This window comes from Melanerpes formicivorus, unplaced genomic scaffold (assembly GCF_026170545.1).
Source record: "Melanerpes formicivorus ecotype bairdi unplaced genomic scaffold, bMelFor1.0.p_v2 SCAF_7, whole genome shotgun sequence".
In the NCBI taxonomy this organism is placed as follows: domain Eukaryota; kingdom Metazoa; phylum Chordata; class Aves; order Piciformes; family Picidae; genus Melanerpes; species Melanerpes formicivorus.
In genome coordinates, this window is record NW_027142359.1 from 22,118,905 (window position 1) to 22,138,325 (window position 19,421).

The 19,421-nt window shown below is 42.2% G+C and overlaps 1 protein-coding gene across 5 annotated transcripts in view; it reads right to left on the reverse strand.

Moving 5' to 3' along the window:
• The window catches only part of RC3H1 (ring finger and CCCH-type domains 1), an 82,825-nt gene that overhangs the window by 46,734 nt on the left and 16,670 nt on the right, over nucleotides 1-19,421 (reverse strand). For all 5 annotated transcript variants that reach the window (XM_068141356.1, XM_068141353.1, XM_068141352.1 and 2 more), the window contains exons 2-3: nucleotides 8,134-8,519; nucleotides 262-382 (exon numbers count right to left, since the gene is read on the reverse strand). In XM_068141356.1, coding sequence (XP_067997457.1) covers nucleotides 262-382; nucleotides 8,134-8,364 — 352 coding nt within the window. In that variant the 5' untranslated portion in view covers nucleotides 8,365-8,519. The remainder of the gene's footprint in view (nucleotides 1-261; nucleotides 383-8,133; nucleotides 8,520-19,421) is intronic.

The following is a 19,421-nucleotide window of genomic DNA, read 5'->3' on the forward strand; positions in this document are numbered from 1 at the left end:
CAGCTTACAGTTTGTCTCAGCTTACTATACTGCAGCCAAATGGTTCAGCCTTTGTTGAACACTTTCTTTGATAAAATGCCTTTACATTCCAAACCCACCCTCCCCCCCAACTGTAGACATAACAATGATCAGGTTAGTTGATTCAGTTTGTTTCTGAACAAGGTCTATATCCATTTTTCAAACAGATTAACTAGCCCATTGGATAGTTTGCTTTGAAATGTTTCCAGCTGTCATTTTCCAAGGAAACAATGCAGGAACTACCTCTGGCACTGCTAAGTGGTTTGAGGTACAACGCTAATTCTTCCACACACTTCTTCCCCTCCTCATAATGCTTGGTATCTTCAGCTCCACTACATAAAGTAATTGGCTGCTGCTCAGGAACCTGAAAGGAGACGAGATGTACATCTATGATGAATATGCATAAATAAGTGGCAGACATGCTTACAAACATCACATCAACCTTGTTAATACCAAGCATTTCCTGTTTTGGTCCTCTTCAGTGTTTTTTCTGTATTAGTAAGCATTCTTTCAGCTTAATGAACAAACAGCATTAAAAAAAATCAGCTAAAATTAGATTTAAAAAAAAGTACTGAATTTATGCTTAGCAGACTTTTTACTTAGTGGCTGACAGAAACTTGACGCTGAAGACTTTTTTCCTGTGACTAAGCATTTACATGAGAAACATGCCATTTCTTGTAACTATAAAACTTTAGCTGAAATAGCACATATTGAGACATTCCCAACATGGTAGAGAGAAAAAAAAACAAGGGGGGAAGAAAAAAAAAAAAGGGAAAAAAGAAATCAGAATAAATCAAATTAACTCTGGTTTGCAGCTAAGTACAGATTTGTATCTTGGGCCTCTCAGCCCTAAAGTCAGAGAAGAGGAGGCAATTAAGCAGCCAATATTCTAACACATCCTTGTAACATATTCTGACTAGACAAAATTATCAAGCAGCAATACCAAATGCATATGAACATGTCCTGCAAGTATTAATCTGACAACACAGACTAGTTACACTCAAAAGTTTTGTGTTTGTTTGTTTTGATGATTTGGGGTTTTTTTGGTTGTGGCATTCATTTCTTCATCCAGGCATCCACCAAAACTCAGGATTTTTCAAGGGAATGTCGGACTACTCCCTCCTTCCAGTTAAAACTGTGTTTTTGTTTTCCTCCAGTTGTGTTCTTAAAGTTGTAAACAAATTTAGGGGTGCAGTATAGTACTGTACTAACTTCTCAGCACCACTACTCAGCAATCAATCCAATATATGATAGAGAAATGGAATTTCTCAGAAGACTGAACACAAGGACTTTTGGGGTACGCTACTGAAGTGCAAGCAGATCTCAGGCTTCAACCTCTCTAAGTCAATCATTATCCCACTGGCAACAACAGCATGTTAATCCCACATAGCTGCTTACAGGGACCAACCCGGGCCTCAATCTAAAAGCACAAGCCTTTAATGCTCGAGTTAAAGACAGCTACAAACCTGTTTACCTTCATATGCATATAAAGGCCACATAAAGAGCAGCATTATGACTGCAGCAGCAAATAAAAGCAGTGATTACATATGTGTGTGTCTATTTTATACATATATGGTGGCCACCAGTTATGTGGATAGGATCTACTCATTTTAGTAGAAAATAATGGTTCAAACCCATGATCTCACTTCTACAGGTTTAGACAACCACACATGTTAAGTTGTTCATTTGACACACATTGCAAAATACAAATTACTAGCTACATGTATTCTGCTTTTACAGCACAGGTGACAAGTGTCAGTGTAATACATCAGCTGCAATTAAGAGAGTTGATATCACCCCAAAACTAACATTATCAAGGTAGCTTGGATCAGGCAGTCTTGCTTTTACTCTTCTTAAAGGGAAGAACAAAACCAAGTTTAACCACACCAAAACAGCAAGGTTAGCCTGGATGCTTTTCAGAGACTGCAGTTAACTTGAAATTTTGGGGTGATTTGGGGGTTTTAACTTCAGGAATTATCTGGGTTTTGTTTGAGTTGTTTGGGGGGTTTTGTGTGTCTGTAAGCAAGAACACTCTCAGCAGGAGATTTTGTAATGCTGTCTTACAGTGGTCAGATATAATTGTTGCAACAGCCTCAGCTGGATTGGTTTCTTGGGAATTTGGCAAACAAATATTAAACACCTTCAGTATTTGCTTTCATGTTAACAGAGCACTCCACCTCCTTTTCAAAGCCACTGCCATTTTAGCAGTCTGCTGCTGTCTGCAAAGTTATACAAGCAGAACTGGCTTATTGATCAAACAACATGCATCTCATGCATTTGTGCCAAGATAGAGACTACAGAGCCTCTGCCCCATTTACTGCTGTAATATATTTTGTGCAAATTCCTATTTACTCCTGCAAGCATTCAGTCTGGCCCTGGAGACAACCCGAAATAGAACCACAACATCATAACACCCTGCAGACAAAAACGGCCTGGAACAGGAAGCTGTGCTCAGCCCTGGATTTTGATCTTGAATTAAGGTAGGTTTAGCACACATTCACAGCAGCAGTTTGGAATGCCATACACAGCACAACCCCACCAGTGAGACAAGCACTGTCTAGGCAACTGACAGAATGCTTCCCCCTCCCCCCAGGAAAAAGCTGGCATAGAAAAACTTCCACTAGGTAAAGCTATTCAACACTGTATCTGCATATTATTCCCCGTTGTTCTCCTTGCAAGGGAAGCCTCAGTCTAAGTATCTAAAAGCCCTGCACAAATGCAATGTCTGCAACATGAGCCTGGAAGATTAGAGTTTAGCTGTCACCTTAAACTGGAGGCACTGCAGTATTATAGAATAAAACAAGATGCTTATTTTGTGGTTTCAGGAGTGTTCAGGAAAAGAGAATGTATTTCTACACACACACTTCATCCATGTGATGCAACTCACAATAAAACTTAAAGTTGCTCTTTTGCTGGATCTATTACATGTACTTCCACAGACTTAAAAAAACAGTATTTTGCTAGAATGATTATAAAGGATAAGAGGCACTAACTAGAACCCATCTGAACATAAGCAGAAACTTCTTTGTTGTGAAGGTGTCAAAGCCCTTGAGCAGGCTGCCCAGAAAGGTTGCGGAGTCCCCTTCTCTGGAGAGATTCCAAACCCACCTGGACATTGTGATCCTGGGCAACCTGCTGTGGGTGAGCCTGCTTTAGCAGGGAGGCTGGACTAGGTAGCCCCTAGAGCTCCCTCCTAAACCCCACCAGTCTGCTATTCTGTGATATACAGGGAAAAAAAGTAAAAAAAAAAAACAACAAACGTAATGGTACACATATGATTCATCAGATGCACAGGAGATCTGAATTTTAACTTTGGCTCTGTCATGGAATTGCTAAGGGACAACTGAGAAAAGCTTTTTTGCTTCCTCTTCACAAAGTACCTTCTCAATTGCCTGCAGGGCCCTATGGTCACTTCTATTTACAGGCCTCTTGAGAGCCTCAATATAGATGCCCTGCAGAGCAAGTTTGTCATTTTTATCCTCATTCAATATTCCATTTTCTCAGACACCACGCCCTTATCAGTTTTCACCGCAAATATATTCACATAACATAATGAACACCTCCCAAGGGGGACTAGAGCAAGACAGGAAAAATGATCTCAGATGTTTAATGACTTCAGATTTGCGTGCATCTGCCTTGGCAATGACTGCATCCTGGCAGCGGAATGCCACCCACAAGCATGACTGGGAAGAGGCAGGTTATGACACCAGGAGGAAGGGGACCGTAAAAAAATGCTAAAGCATCACCTCATACCAGGCAGTGATTCTGAATTGATGAGTTAAGTGTAATTTGATGAAGGATGTCAGCTTGAGTTGTCACTAATTACCATTAGACATCTAATTGCATGGAATGAGAACATGTTAAACAGACCAAACCCCATTCTGTCTGGTTTGAAAAATTGTTTCCCTCTTAATATGTATTTCTTTCTCCCCAGATGATTTGCTTCCTGCTTAAAAAAGACAAAACCCAAAACCAAAACAACCAAACTGAACAAAACCTAAAGGCAAGTGTCTTCAGGTTCTCAAGAGTTTGTACTAAGGAGAACTTCTTCACAAGTAACTTCTCTTTTGTGGCATCTTATTCCACCAGAAGTTAAAATAAAACATTATCAAATGGGCCACCAATCTCTCTGCAACTGCAATCCACTCCTTTTGAAAGGGCTGTGAGTTCAGATCACTCCACCCTTCTTTCATCATATACACGATTCCATTGCCTAATGTCTAGAATTGCATTTATCATGTCCAGCAGGACACTAGGAAAGAAATTAGAGCACCACAGGAATTTTTGCCACTCAATGTCACCCGTGAGGAACGTGCACACTGCTGTTTCATTTGTTAAAAAAACAGGAGGGAAGAGCTTAGATGACAGATCCATGATTATGCACCTTCAAAACACTGCCTGTTGAATGTTTACAATAGCTGCATACAGTGACTAATATGTGGATGCCTGAAGACTTAAAATTCAAACCCTCACTCCCATAGAAACTAGCTTAAGGTATTTCTTTCACCAAAAAGTTTAAAAAGCAAGGTATTCCATGAATGCCTTTTTGATTTGCATTCAAGGCCACCCTGCCTCCCTCCCTTCACAATACACTTAACACCAGCTTAGGTGCTCAGCTATTTCCAGCTCTCCCAAGAAGAGTAATTTTCATCTTCCCTTATAGCCTCTTTTCCCCCCTGCCACCACCTTATGTGGCTGAACTGTGCAATCCTGCCTTCCGCAACAGACCCTGCTAACACTATTGCTGCGAACCATACTAGAGTGGGGCACAGGAATCTGAGGTTCCGTGCAACAAGTTTCAGTTTTGGAAACAGGTGGAGAGATGGAAACCTGATAAAAAGGTTGCAATTCAAGTCAGAAAGCAACTCTTTTCGCCATTAAAGTGACAAAGCCCACACAAATAGAAAATGAAGTCGTCCAAGAAATAGGTTACTGCTTTCCCAGGTGACTGTGACAAATTTAGCACATCTTCCCCAAAAGTACAGTCCTGCTTATTTCACACCTTGTGCCTGCACTAAAGCCAGCCAATGTGACTTGCCCTGGAATCCCACCACTGCTGTCAGTCACAGCCTGGTCTCCTCCTCTGCCTCTAGCAAAAAAACCTGCTGAATGCTTACAAATGGGTGAATTTCTCAGAAGCCTCCCAAAAGGGAAAAGAACAAACTGTTCTTTTTCCCTCTAGATAAAAGCTTTAATTGTGTTGTACCCTTTTCTTCTAAAGTGAAACTTGGTTTTTGGAATGTGTCACTTAAAAGAATTAGACATCTCCACGGACACAGGTTAAGGTGTACAGGTTGTTGATTACGGGATGTCAATGACACGTTCACACTCCTGAAACTAAACCGAGAAGTGAAACAAGCTGATGTTGCTCTCATGCTTTGCAAACTGGCCTGCTGCTTGCAGATAATTTTTGTTGATATGTATCAAAGAGAGCTCAACTTCTTAACAGGAGAGAGTTCAAAAACAGTGTATTTTCTCTGAAGTAATTTATTATTTTGTCTTTAGCCAAGCTTTTTCTTTCTGTGAAAAAACAACAACCAAAAACAATCTTTACAGCAACTAGTAGAAAATAGCAACTGTTCCTCTGTCTTTGACAGCAGAATCACGTACTGATTTTCTAGTACTCCGCAGTACAAGTACCAGAAGGGAAAGGGAAGAGAAAGGAGGGCGAGTTCTATTGAACACCGATTTTACTCCCATGCTCATTGCAATTAGGAGCTGGAAGGGAGGTGGTGCAAATTTCTTAAAGGGCAAGTTTGGTAGTAAACAGAACCCCACGAAGGTGATTGACTGGTGTTTAGGTACCAGAATGCAGTGAGCAGCACAAACGCAGGGCTCAGTGGTAAGTGAGGGAGGAGGGAATACTTGCCTCTTCTAGCGGCATTTCGCAACTTTAAGGCCACCATGAAATCTACAAGCCCTATAAATCTTGTTGACATAATTTTTGTGCTCCTCTTTGTATCTTAAAGCTTTTTATATCATTAATTCAACATCCAAACCTAGAGTTCAGAGCACTCTCAAGACAAATGCAATACTAGCATAAAGCCACTCTTCCCTCTCCAAATCTCATGCACATATGGATGAGGAAACTCTGTCTAGCTAACTAGCAAAACCAGAATAAAACTCTCAGTTACCTGTAACAGGGGCAGGGTGATTTTCCATCTCATTTCAGAGAATCTTCTTTTTATGGGAATCTTAATTCCAACAAAGATCAAGTTAAACAGCTACCACATAGCTTCTCACAAAGCTTAACAAATGCACACAAAACCACAAAAAAATTGCAGGAAAACAACAAAATTTATCATGAACATGAGCATCTAGATGCAGCTGGAACTGTTCTAGAAACTCCAGAACAAAAGGTGAAAGATTAAAGGGAAAAAGAATTATGTTTACTTATGGCATCACTCTCAGATCTTACACTGCTTGGAAGCTCTTCAAAGGGGGTGGCACACAGATCTCACATAAATGAAGCACATTCCATCTCATCATCCTCTCCTGCAGAGCAGGATGTGTCACTTCACTCAGCCAGAAATACGAATCAATTTAAAAACTTCTCAACTTCCATGCCATACACCACAAAACAGCAACAACAAATCAGCTGTATTATCACAGAATCACAGAAACATTCAGGTTGGAAAAGACCCTCAGGATCACCAAGTCCAACCAATAACCCTACTCCATATCCCCAAGCACCACATCCAAAAGACCCTTTAACACATCCAGGGTTGGCGACTCAACCACATTCCAATGCCTGACCACTCTTCCCGTGAAGAAAATTTCCTAATGTCCAGTCTAAACCTACCCAGTTGCAGCGTGAAGCTGTTCTTTCTTGTTCTATCACTAATTACCTGGTCAAAGAGACCAGCACCAGCTCTCTACAATGTCCTTCCATGTAGTTGTAGACAGTAATGAGGTCTCCCCTCAGCCTCCACCTTTTCAGACTAAACAGCTCCAGCTCCCTCAGTCACTCTCCGTAAGATTTATTCTCCAGGCCCTCCACCAGCTATTACTTGATAAACCAAATGAAAAAAGTTGCAGAAGCATGTCTGGCTCTCTAGGTCACAGTACCTAATAAAAAGCATCTTTCCTTCCTCCACACCTTTTAAAGTTCCTCCACAGCTCTTTCCTTTTCCCTGAACTATGCATCTCACAGAATTTTCTGCTTCCTCCAGTTCCACCCAGCCCAGACACAAAGCAAAAACAGTAACCACTCCATAACAACTGCACCGCATCTACATTTTTGTTCCTCACCCATAAGTTACACTTGACTGCCCCTCCTCACTCAGAAGTTAGGCATGATTGTCCCTCCTCTACCGAAGTCCACAATCCTGTTCATCCTTGAGAGGTATGGGTTACAGGAAACTACCAGTGATCAAACCAGGGTAAACTTGGGCCAATTGAAGTCCATGCTGCAACTGAACAGCGCAATCATACTTTCCACACATCCCTGCCCCTCCCTCAGGATGCCATCAGCATCTGTACCACTGGAGTACTCATCTCCACCAGACCACCAGTTCAGCTGACCTCAGAAGTATCTCATTCCAGTAGAAAGGAGAGTCTTGGGCAGGCTCCCCAGATCACTTATGTGGACTTAGATTAATGCAGCAGCTCAAAATTACATTTCCAGATTACAGTTTCAAATGAAATATAAGGTGGTACAAAAGTTGCTTACCAGAGAGGTGCCACTTTCCTTACCCTCAGGGCAATCAATCACAAGTCTATAGGGTGAATATGGTAAAGCACATAAGCTACTACAGAAGAATGGCTTCCCACCAAATAAGCTCACTGATCGAGTTCATCTCTTCAGCAGAGTATAGCTAGATACAAGTTAGGGAAGAAGGAAGGGAACAGAACCAACCTGTTCTGGGTGACAGTCCACGGTTATACAAAAGGAGATGCAACACAAAATCAGAGTGACCAGTAAAAGTAAGATTTGAACTGCTGTTCCAGGCACGTTTCCTACAGCACATCAAAGGTCTAAAACCTGAATTCACCTAAGTCAGTCTATGAAAGGGTAGATGCCTACTATACACACCATTAACAGAGACATATTCTTTATTCATGAGTTGTCCTTCTAAACTCAAGACAGAAAACAACACAGAGATTTTTTTTTACCTGAGCACCCACTAGCTGCAGCAAAGCTGAGTTCACAGGAAGGAGTTCAATGTCTGTGTTGATAGTGGTCTGGTCAAAAGGGCATGCCTTACGATGGAGCTTGTTGAGGCACATCTTGCAGACAGTGTGGCCGCAACCCAAGCTGATGGGCTTCCGGATTGTTTCGTCAAAAGTCTGTGTGCAAATTGGGCAGGAGAGAAAATCCGTCCATTGTGGAGCTTGTACAGGCATTGCTTCAGGAGTTATGTGACAAGACAAAAAAACAACAAAAAAAAATCTAAAGCACAGATTCCACTGGAATCAAATCTTTGAAAAAAAAAGAAGTCTGTTTGTTTTTAAATATCTTCTGTAAGTACAGACAGTCAGCACATAGTGTGAAACATAACCTAGGAGACAAAAACAAAAACAGAAAGTTAGCAATCTCTACTGGAACAGGTCTGTGAAATGCTTTGTGCTAGGTAAATACCACTTGTAGAGCTAGGTATAGCTGAACTGGGAGTACAGTCTTCCATTGAGTCATGACTAGCTTTAATTCCAGCTGGTTTCTGGCACTGGAAAAGCCTCTTACAAATAACTTCTGCCTTTATGTAGCTTAAAAAAATTAAAATCAAGATGGTTACCAACCAAGACAAAAATCAAATAAATAAAAATCATGATGTCATTGAAATGATAAGACTAATTAGCTTTTAGTTTTTATGGTCTCTTTTTTCCTTACAAATAAGCCATTTAACATCAACTAGCTTTGAATACAAAAGGCAGTTTTTGAAGGGCTGTTGTGCTTGTTCCACTAAAACAACTTTTTACAGTATTCATTGTGAGCTTTAAATAATTTTCCTTAGACAAGGCTTCATCCAAAGCCTCTATCACAAGCAAGCTTTATTCTGAATTCAGTAGGCTCTGAATGGACACACAACGACTCCACAGAAACATCTGAGCTACCACTTCCTCCAGAAGAACAGGATGAATGGCTCAGGGTGCAGCCATACACTGCCTGCTTGTAATCCAGCTCAGCCACCCTGCTAGGTAACACTACCTACTGCTACTTCAGCACCTTCATGCTGGCTGGTCTGTACAGAGCTGCATGCTACCACACAGACTTACAGCATCACATCTCTATGGGAATCACCGTGCATTACTGGATGGAATTCAGCATTGGTAACTTGCCTCTAGCCTGCCAGCCAAGCACCTTCATCCTCCATAAGCAGTAAGAAAATATCTACAAGTTATTTTGGACTGGAAGAATGGCAACTGTTTCCCAAAGACTTGATTTATATAATTCACTGCCTACCTAGGGATTCTATTGACAATATCTTTAATGCACTGTAAACCCACACTGGAACACTGCAATAGAGGAGAAGCTGGGAAGTCTTTATTACTTGACACATCTGAATCAAAGTGCTTGGAGGATCAAATGTTGCTAATTATAAGGGAATGGAAGACAAGACATCCCTTTGGGAGGAAATAAATAAATGAAAGCAGAACTCTGTGTGTGAGGATAAATATAAAAGAGTAGACAAAATGTAATGATAGGAAAGAGTTATTATCAAAACAAACATCAGCAACAAAAATTTCTAATGTCTGACTTACTTTCTATCACCAGTTAAGTTAGCAAAAAACCAGTGCAGGTCACATAGACTTATTACCACAAGTCTCTATAAATCAAGCAGGAAAATAACAATAAAAGCCCACCCCAACCACGCAGATGTGTTCTTTTTTCTTTCCCACTAGCTTAAGGTTCAAGGAGCGTGCACTTGCTTACTAGTGTCTGTTCAGACAAAGTTGTTACACAAGCAAATCAGCAACGCTTTATAAAAATCTCAGCTTAGAAAACATCCTTAAAATTAAAACTAAATTCAAAAGAAAGGTAAAGAGAGAAACTTCAAGTTAGGACTTCTGCAACTCAGAACCAAAGCATTTTAAAACAGCTACAAAAATCTAGTGCTAAAATAGAGACTCTGAAAAGCCCCAGGCTTTGGTCCAGAATTGAGTGTGACATTGTTCACAGTCAACATCATTTTGCCAATGCAAACAGTGAAAAGTTACTAGTTAAGCTTTTAGCTGCGTTTCATCAACCAAATATTAAAGCTTAGTCCTAAAGCTAATGGAAAAATTCACCTCTCCCTTCCAAAGACAAGGTACAACACCACACAGCTACTGTTAACCAGCCAACAAGGAATCAATAAGAAATCAATACTATCCAGACAGGGCGATACTGTGAGGAAGAAGTACTGCATGTGGTTAACCCCAACACCACCACGGCACACCTAGATGACCTGTCAAGGTTGTCCAGGATTTCCCCCCTCCCTAATTATCTTTTTAATAGCCAAAAAAAAAAAAAAAATTAATTATTTTTTAATCTTGTAATGAGGCAGACAAATCATTCCCACCATCACAAATCAAACAACTTAAAAGTACACATTTTTGATTTGGGTTAACTACTTAAATCATCCAGAAAATTTATTTCCAAGCTTTGCCTCTCACTTCCTGACCCCTTAATATATTAAGTAAACCTTGGTATCAAGTATTCCAGCAGAATGACTCTTTGTAAACCAAATCTATGACAGAAATTGCCTTGAAACTCCACAAAAATCCTTCTGCCAAGAGCAGAACACAGCTTGATAAACCATTGTGTGTGTATTGCTGCGCTATGAAGTAACATCTGAACCAGATGGCTTCCTTTCTACCACACTGGTATTAAAGTATCCACTAACAATTTCTCAGACTCACCTGCAATTCAGAAACAGTTTTGACAATCTATTTGAAACATTGACTATTAACCAAACTTTAAAGAAAGGCAGTTTCTTACTAACTGAGGAAGCCTAAAACCAAAAGCTAACATGAAACTATACCATCAACACTAAAAAGCAGATGTAGACATGGACACTCTACTATGCCAGGCTCTGAACAAGGAAAACTAAGTTGAGACAACTAAAACAAAACAAAACCCACACCACACAACAACAAACCCATGCACCAAAAAAATAACTCATGTTAAAGAGAGACATATTATTCCTACCTGTACCTCTGGCTACTCCAGATTACTGGCATAATGGAATAGGTCATATTTATTTACAATCTCAGTATTTGAAAGAGAAGTTGAGGAGTCTGGGGAAGGATGAATAATTTGTGGCATCCCTTATAAAGGCAGGTCTCAGAAGGCTGGGGAACAGAAGCAAAGCTTACACACAAATACAGCCCTCAGACAGGTCTCAGTGATCCCAAGCCTGGCACCAAATGACCAGAACAAAAGAGCACTTCACAGGAGTGGGAAAGCCACACCCCTAACTATGGCTACTGCTATGCAATTACTAGAGAGGTACATTTCACCAGCAGGTGACAGTTCCCCCCTACCTGTGATGGACTTCTCTATCATCCCTCATTTGACCAGACTCTGCAATACTGGTGCCCAATTACTAGAGGAAGGCTGCAGATAGAACTGACAAAAAAAAACACCAAACCAAAAGTAGAGCTGGGAGAAACCTTAGGGAATCGTCTGTTTCAGCACAGTCTAACAGTTGGAACAGATGGCTAACTGGCTTAATCTAGCCAGCCTTTTCCCCACAGGAGAAGAGAATAGCTGTTCGAGCAACAAACCTTGCTCTGCTAATAAATCCCACAAACAGACTGCAGAATTCCTCCAGTCCCACACAAGATGGGAATGGTGTTACAGAAACCGACAGTTCACAAGTCACACGCATGCAGGCTGGCAACAAACCAAGCACTGCTGCTGCCGCAGCTTTCCACATATACGGGCCAGTTTTCCTGATGGGTCTTCAACCTTCAGACAAGGAAGCAGAGTCAAGCACTGCCATTCAGCATAAATCTCTCTCATGCACAATGCATATGGCATGGGATATACATGTTAAGGAATGGGGGAGATGCATGCCTTTTCACAGGATTTGTGACTTGTGATGACCTTGGAAATAACTGGAAATAAAATACTCTCTATCTTCAAAGAGCTACTTTGGACAGGAGAGTTTACAAATGGCAACAAAATTGTGGAAACAAGACAGTTCCATTATCACCAACAGCTATTGAAACCATCATCACTACAAAAAGAGAACACTTCCTTGTACAGATAAGGTAGGAAAAGTACACTCATACTTTCATGGTACAACACTTGAAAGTGTTGAGCCAGCATTATGCCCTAAGCGAGCAGAATGAAAAAGATACCTACATTTATAAGACATAACCATTTAAATAAAATCTTCCTCCCCATAGTAACATTTTTAACCCACACTCTCAATTGAGTGCTAAGTATTTCACACCTGTTAGCTTCCAGCACTTTAAATATATATATATAAATATATATACACACATTCCCCTCTGTGCATGTGTATGTCAAAACCCTGAGAAAATAAAATCCTAAGAACACACATCCACATTACATAAACTGGAAGACAAGAAGCTGTAATTAAACATGAGGATGCCCCAAGACATGGACCTTGAATCTTACATTTGGACCAGACACAGACTCATTTTGTTATTTCCAAAACTGAAAATACAAAATACCTGTATGTAAGTCTCCTCTTCCTGCATTGCCCTGCATAAACTGTTTTAATCCACAGCTAGAAAAAACTGAAAAAGAATCTCCCCTCTTCCAGGCCCTCCCCCACACTCCAAAAAAAATCCTTGAAATTCCATCCTTTGGCCCAGACTGGAAATGTCATGCTGTAATCAGATCAGTGACCCATCTCCACTGGGACCCTGCCAGTACTTCAGAGAAAGACAGGATCATTCTGTAAAGCACCAGGACAACTGTTCAACCAACGCTTTCTCAAATTCCTTACTCTGCTGCACAGAATGCAGAGGGGCCAGGCTGTCCAAGATGTGTTATGTCCACGATGGTCAGAGCCTTCCACACCTCACTAGAAAGCTTTGTAGATCCAGCCCTCGAGAACAGGATGTCTTTAGAACGCAGAATGCTTTGTACCAATATCCACTGGTATCAAGTTTCACATATGATGACATACACGAAGATCATTCTTCTTTCAGTTACAATTGAATGCCATTTGCACAAATCTTACTCTCTGAGCTCTTCGGTGCAAGTACTCAGTATATGCTGTCTTCTCTCACCAACACGTTATTTGGACCTAACGTGTCCTAGCACAGATGGATCACGTGCTACTCTGTCATGCACAAGCTAGCCATGGTCATTCCCAGCAGCAGTCTACACTAAGTCATGTTACAGTTTAAGGCAGATGACTCAGCACACCTACAGGCATGCTCTGCTTTGGCTCCTCCTGTTTCAGTATACACAGCTCTCAAGAGCAATACATGCTCCCCTCCTTTTATACCTCCCTCTATGGCATCCCGATAAGCTTTTCCTACCCAAGCAATATTGTCATCATCTTCACACAAGAAGAACGAAGTTCTTAGTAATATTATTTTATTGCCTGCTTTTGTTTCAGTCCTGAAGCTGTTTCAGTTTTGCTGAGTCTTACTCTGAAACAAAACAAGCAGAACTTCCTGCAGCAGTTAGCATGGAAGTAAGCCTATTTAGCACAAAGCTTAACACCAGAGCAGCTCCTCACTGCCAAAACAAACTCAGGCTTGCCAACAGACCTGCTCACACAAATACAGCTCCTGCCTAATCTACAGTTTAATCTAATAAAGAAGAAAAAAACATTATTAATTCTTTTAAAGACTCTTACTCCTTAGTAGTAAAATACACATTTCTGAGGAAAAGTAACCTTGCCAAAGGTGCAGTTCCCTCTCCCATGAGACTGGTTCTATGATACATTAACTACTTCAAAAACTCTGGCACTCCAGGTTAAAAGTAAATCAACAGCCTAAAAGAAAATCAACAGATGAGAGTTTAACAATTCCCAACTATTAAGGATAGTTCTTACCGACTGGACCACTCCATCCTAGCCTAGTGCCAAACAGACAGGACCCATTTTCACCAGTGCTTTGCTTCAGTAAATAAGTTTCCTATTTCAGCATACTCTAAGTAATAAATAGCTTTAAGCACCTTTCCTGAGAAGCAAAGGACCTAATACTTTTTAATGTCTTGAATTTCATTTGGCCTGCCAGCCCATGGGAAACCCTGACTAGCCAAAAGTAATGTGTTGTTTATAAAGACTCAACACTTTGTTCTCAAAAGGCAAGCTGAAGCCACATACACTCTGCACTGCCAACTTCATGGTTCACAGAAGAGGATAAAACAGTGCTAGCTGTGTTTTCTACAACCAGTTCTGCAGAAAAACTTCTAAAAAAAAAAAATTAAAAAGAGAACAAAAGTCTATTCCTGATCAGAGAACAGCCAGAGGAAGAAAACACTTCTTACCTCTGCCTGGAGAGCTCCATGAACAACTCATACAATAAGCCCAGAATAGTATTTCCGATAGATCGAGGGCTTTTTCCCCCCACCCCGTCTGCTCTCTGAAACGTCTCTGTGCACCGTCGACTGACTGCAAGTGCTTCACTTCCTCATTCCTCCTCTGCGCATGCCTGCTTGCCTGCATGCTCCCCAACACCTTCACTTGCCCAAAAGACAGGGCTCTGTAAGAAAAGAAATTGCTATGCAACAGTAAACCCTGGAAGTTTGTGTGTAAGGCACATTCCCACCCTTTCAAAGCTACATAAACACCAAAGGCTTTCAGTGGTTGTGTGAGAAGTTTCTTTAAAATAAAGAAATAAAAAAAGGAAGATGATGAACACCATTAAAATTGTCTCCCCAAGTCACTGAAGCTCAGCTAAATCAGATTCAAAGTTTACTTGATTTTATCCTCAGTAACTTCTGACTGTGGAGAACAAAGGAAGAAGTTTACAGACTATCAAATAAGAGACTTTTGCATGAAAGTAGGCAAAGTGCCTTAGGAAAACAGGGCCAGTTAAGGACAAGATGTTAGCCTTCATTTGAAGCTTGCAACAAGGAAAACAAACAATAAAAACACCACCATCACAACTCTAACAGTACCTCCCCAGAGGAGCTAAGAGCAATTTAAAATTATTTAAGCTTCACAACATCCTGTGAGGCAAGAGCTACAGAATAGAAAACTGTTAAATAAGTTTACTTACCCAGTGTTTAACTGGGGGGTGGGAAAGAACCCCTATATATTTTCTCAAACTCCCACATAACATTCAATCTCTAGTCCTGCACCACTTGACTTGTGAATTTGTGTGCAGAGGAAGCTTAAATCTCTCTGCCCATATCCCGCAAACACACAACCTGCACATAGCTCAGTTAGTTTTCAGGGAAGATACGCATGACCAAAACCATAATTTCCGGTTGATATTATACATCCCTTCGAGTTTATTTAAAAGAAAGGGGAAGTGATCAATTCTTAACAGTAAATGGTTTAATGTTCTTATCACCTAGGAAAACTAGTACTCATAAGGATTCCCAAGCCCATTGATGATTAAGTCTGGGGAGTTAATAACAGACAAGCATGTTTAGAACATGTTCCCTTCCATTTCAGGTTAAGAGTTCCTGCATTTGTCAATGCATATGACTGTAACAGCACAATGACCAAACCAGGATTAAATAAATCAATCAATGAAGAACCAAACAGATTAATGGAAGAAAGGCATAAGGTACTTCATATACCCACAAGTTTTCTGGAGAGTCTTTGGTTGCACTGGTCAAATACTCAGTAGCTATCAGTTCTACTCTCAGGCAGGCAAGTTCTGCTGCTCCCAGAAGCAGATACATGTTTGAACAGCACAATACTCAAATAACCAAAAGAACCGTAACAACCTCACATCTGATAGCTAGAGCTAATGATCAAGCAATTAATGTCCCTAAAGAATTATATACTGACATTACTGACTCTGAAGCTTTTTCCATGTAACTGGGGCAGTTAGAGAGGACGTTTCCTTACGTACACCAGAAAAAAACAAGTTGAAGTTTGTGTCTAGGAGGACTAATCTCTCCTGTGACAGTTTTTCAGCTTACAGAAGAGCCGATATTTCAAAAGAAGGGTGGGGGGGTTCTTGTTTAGTTTAAAAAACAAACATACACAATTCTAGATTTGATAGCACCTGCCATCAGATCACCCCTGAATGAAGCCATAGTAAAGATAAGCAGAACAAACCTGAAGAAGTTTGTACCCTTGAATCTACCTGGGGTCAGTCACAGAAGTCACTACTCCTCCTCACTCATCCCTCAAGATCTTCCAGCTGAACTGCGTGCGTAACTGTTCCCTGGTTGAAGCTAGCACTTTTCAACATAGATCTTTACTAACAAACACAGACAGGCATAAATTGCTGGACAGCAACTACACGACCAATACCTGATTTAAACTGAAACAGGGCAACAAATGAGCCACAAACAGCTGATGCAAAATAAAAACCTAAGTAGTAAGCAGTGGGAAGAGAGGAACATTCTAGAGGCTGCACACACTTCATCTGTGCACAGGCAAATCAACAGTTGTCTGAATCCTAATCTGCTGAAGCTAGATTTTTTTTCCTATACGCATTTTAGCATTCTGAAGTATCAAAAGTATCATGGCAGTGATAAGATAGGCATCTGCCAATAAGAAACCATATTAAATTCACTAGGTCCAGTATGATTCTTTTCCATGAGGAATAGTTTACAGCTACCTGACTACTGCTGGGTACGTTCAGGAGATGAAAAGTAAATTTAGGAAAGGAGGGGGAAGGGGAGGTCTTGCAGCCACTGTCTGTATCATTTTTTAGACTGAGATAAGTACACATGAGTTGTTTAGTTAATACCCATACCATCAACAATTGGCTCAGGGGATGGTGCCAGCAGTGGAATTTTGGTTTCTTTGATCATGGGGCAACTTTTACTGCACCTGACCTGCTGGGTCCTGATGGGGTGCATTTATCTAGACAGGGTAAGAGAGTCCTAGCACTAGAGTTGGCAGGGCTCATTAGGAGGGCTTTAAACTAGGTCACAAGGGGGTGGGTGAGGAAATCAGTCCCTCTGCAGAGGAAAGAGTAGGGCACAAATTAGGGGCAATTGAGAAGTCGGCAGCCCAGCTGAAGTGAATGTACACCAATGCACGCAGCATGGGCAATAAGCAAGAGGAGCTGGAAGTCCTGGTCCACCAAGGTGACTATGATGTAGTTGCCATCTCAGAAACATGGTGGGATAACATGCACGATTGGAGTGCTGCACTGGGGGGGTTACAGGCTCTTTAGGAGAGACAGGTGAGGGAGAAGAGAAGGAGGGGTGGCTTTGTATATTAGGGAGTCATTCTCTGCCACACAACTTGAGGTGGAGAAAGAAGGGATTGAGAGCCTGTGGGTTAAAATCGGAGGGCAGCCTAACAAATCTGACATCCTGGTTGGAGTCTGTTACAGACCACCCAACCAGGATGAGGAGGCTGATGAATTATTCTACAAACAATTGGAGGCTCTCTCAAGATCATCAGATCTTGTCCTTGTGGGTGACTTCAACCTGCCAGGTATCTGCTGGAAACTTAATTCAGCAGAGAGGAGACAGTCCAGAAGATTCCTGGAGTGCATGGAGGACTGCTTCCTGATGCAGCCGTTACGTGAGTCTACCAGAGGCCAGGCTCTGCTTGACCTGCTGTTCTCCAATAGAGAAGGGCTGGTGGAAGATGTGATCGTGGGAGGCTGCCTAGGGTGCAATGACCATGAGATAGTGAGTTTTCAATATGCAGGGAGATAGGGAGGAGGCACCAATAGAATCTACACCTTGGACTTCTGGAGGGCAAACTTCAGCCTGTTTAAGAAACTTATTTGTAAAATTCCCTGGGAAGCAGCACTCAAGAACCGAGGGGTCTAGGCTGGTTGGGCCTACTTCAAACAGGAGCTCTTGAAGGCACAGGAACCGGCAGTTCCCATGTGCCAAAAGATGAGCCAGCGTGGAAGGTGACCAGCCTGGATGATCAAGCAGCTCCTGGAGGATTTAAGGGGCAAAAAGAGGCTGTATCACCTTTGGAAGGAAGGAAAGGCTTCTCGAGGTATGTTTAAGGAAGCTGTTAGATTATGTAGGAAAAAAATTAGAGAGGCAAAGGCCCAGCTGGAACTTAAGCTGGCCACCACAGTTAAAGATAATAAAAAGCATTTTTACAAATGCATTAACACTAAAAAGAAGGGCAAGAAGAACCTGCACTCCTTATTGGACCTGGAGGGGAACACGGTGACTGAAGACAAGGAGAAGGCTGAGGTCCTGAACACCTTCTTCGCCTCAACTTTTAACAGCAAGGCAGGAGTTCAGGATGAGTGGCCTCCTGAGCTAGGTGACGGGGTCGGGGAGCAGTGTAATGCCCCGGAAATCCATGAGGAATTAGTTCAGGACCTGCTGAGCCACTTGGACACTCACAAGTCCATGGGACTGGATGGGATCCATCCCAGGGTGCTGAGAGAGCTGGCAGATGAGCTGGCCAAGCTGCTCTCCACCATTTTCCACCAGTCCTGGCTCACCGGTGAGGTCCCAGATGACTGGAAGCTGGCCAATGTGGTCCCCATCCATAAGGAGGGTTGGATGGAAGAACCTGGAAACTACAGGCTGGTCAGCCTGACCTCAGTGCCAGGGAAAGTGATGGAGCATATTATCCTGGTGGCAATAACTGTGCACCTGAAGGATGGCCAAGGGCTCGGGTCCAGCCAACATGGATTTAGGAAGGGCAGGTCCTGCCTCTCCAACCTGATCTCTTTCTATGATCAGGTGACCTGTCTGGTGGACGTGGGGAGGCCTGTGGATGTGGTCTACTTGGACTTCAGCAAGGCCTATGATACCGTCCCCCACAGCAAACTACTGTCTAAGCTGTCAGCTCGTGGCTTGGACCACTACACTCTGTGCTGGGTTAGGAACTGGCTGGAGGGCCGAGCCCAGAGCGTGGTGGTAAATGGTGCCACATCCAGCTGGCAGCCAGTCACCAGTGGCATCCCCCAGGGATCAGTGCTGGGCCCCATCCTCTTTAACATCTTCATTGATGATCTGGATGAGGGGATTGAGTCAGTCATCAGCAAATTTGCAGATGACACCAAGTTAGGGGCAGATGTTAGTCAGCTAGAGGGTGGAAAGGCTCTGCAGAGGGACCTCGACCGACTGGACAGATGGGCGGAGTCCAATGGGATGTCATTCAACAAGTCCAAGTGCCGAGTGCTGCACTTTGGCTACGGCAACCCCATGCAGAGCTACAGGCTGGGGTCAGAGTGGCTGGAGAGCTCCCAGACAGAGAGGGACCTGGGGGTGCGGATTGACAGCCACCTAAACATAAGCCAGCAGTGTGCCCAGGTGGCCAAGAAGGCCAATGGCATCCTGGCCTGCATTAGGAATAGTGTGGCTAGCAGGAGCAGGGAAGTCATTGTGCTGGGCCCCTGTACTCTGCATTGGTTAGGCCGCA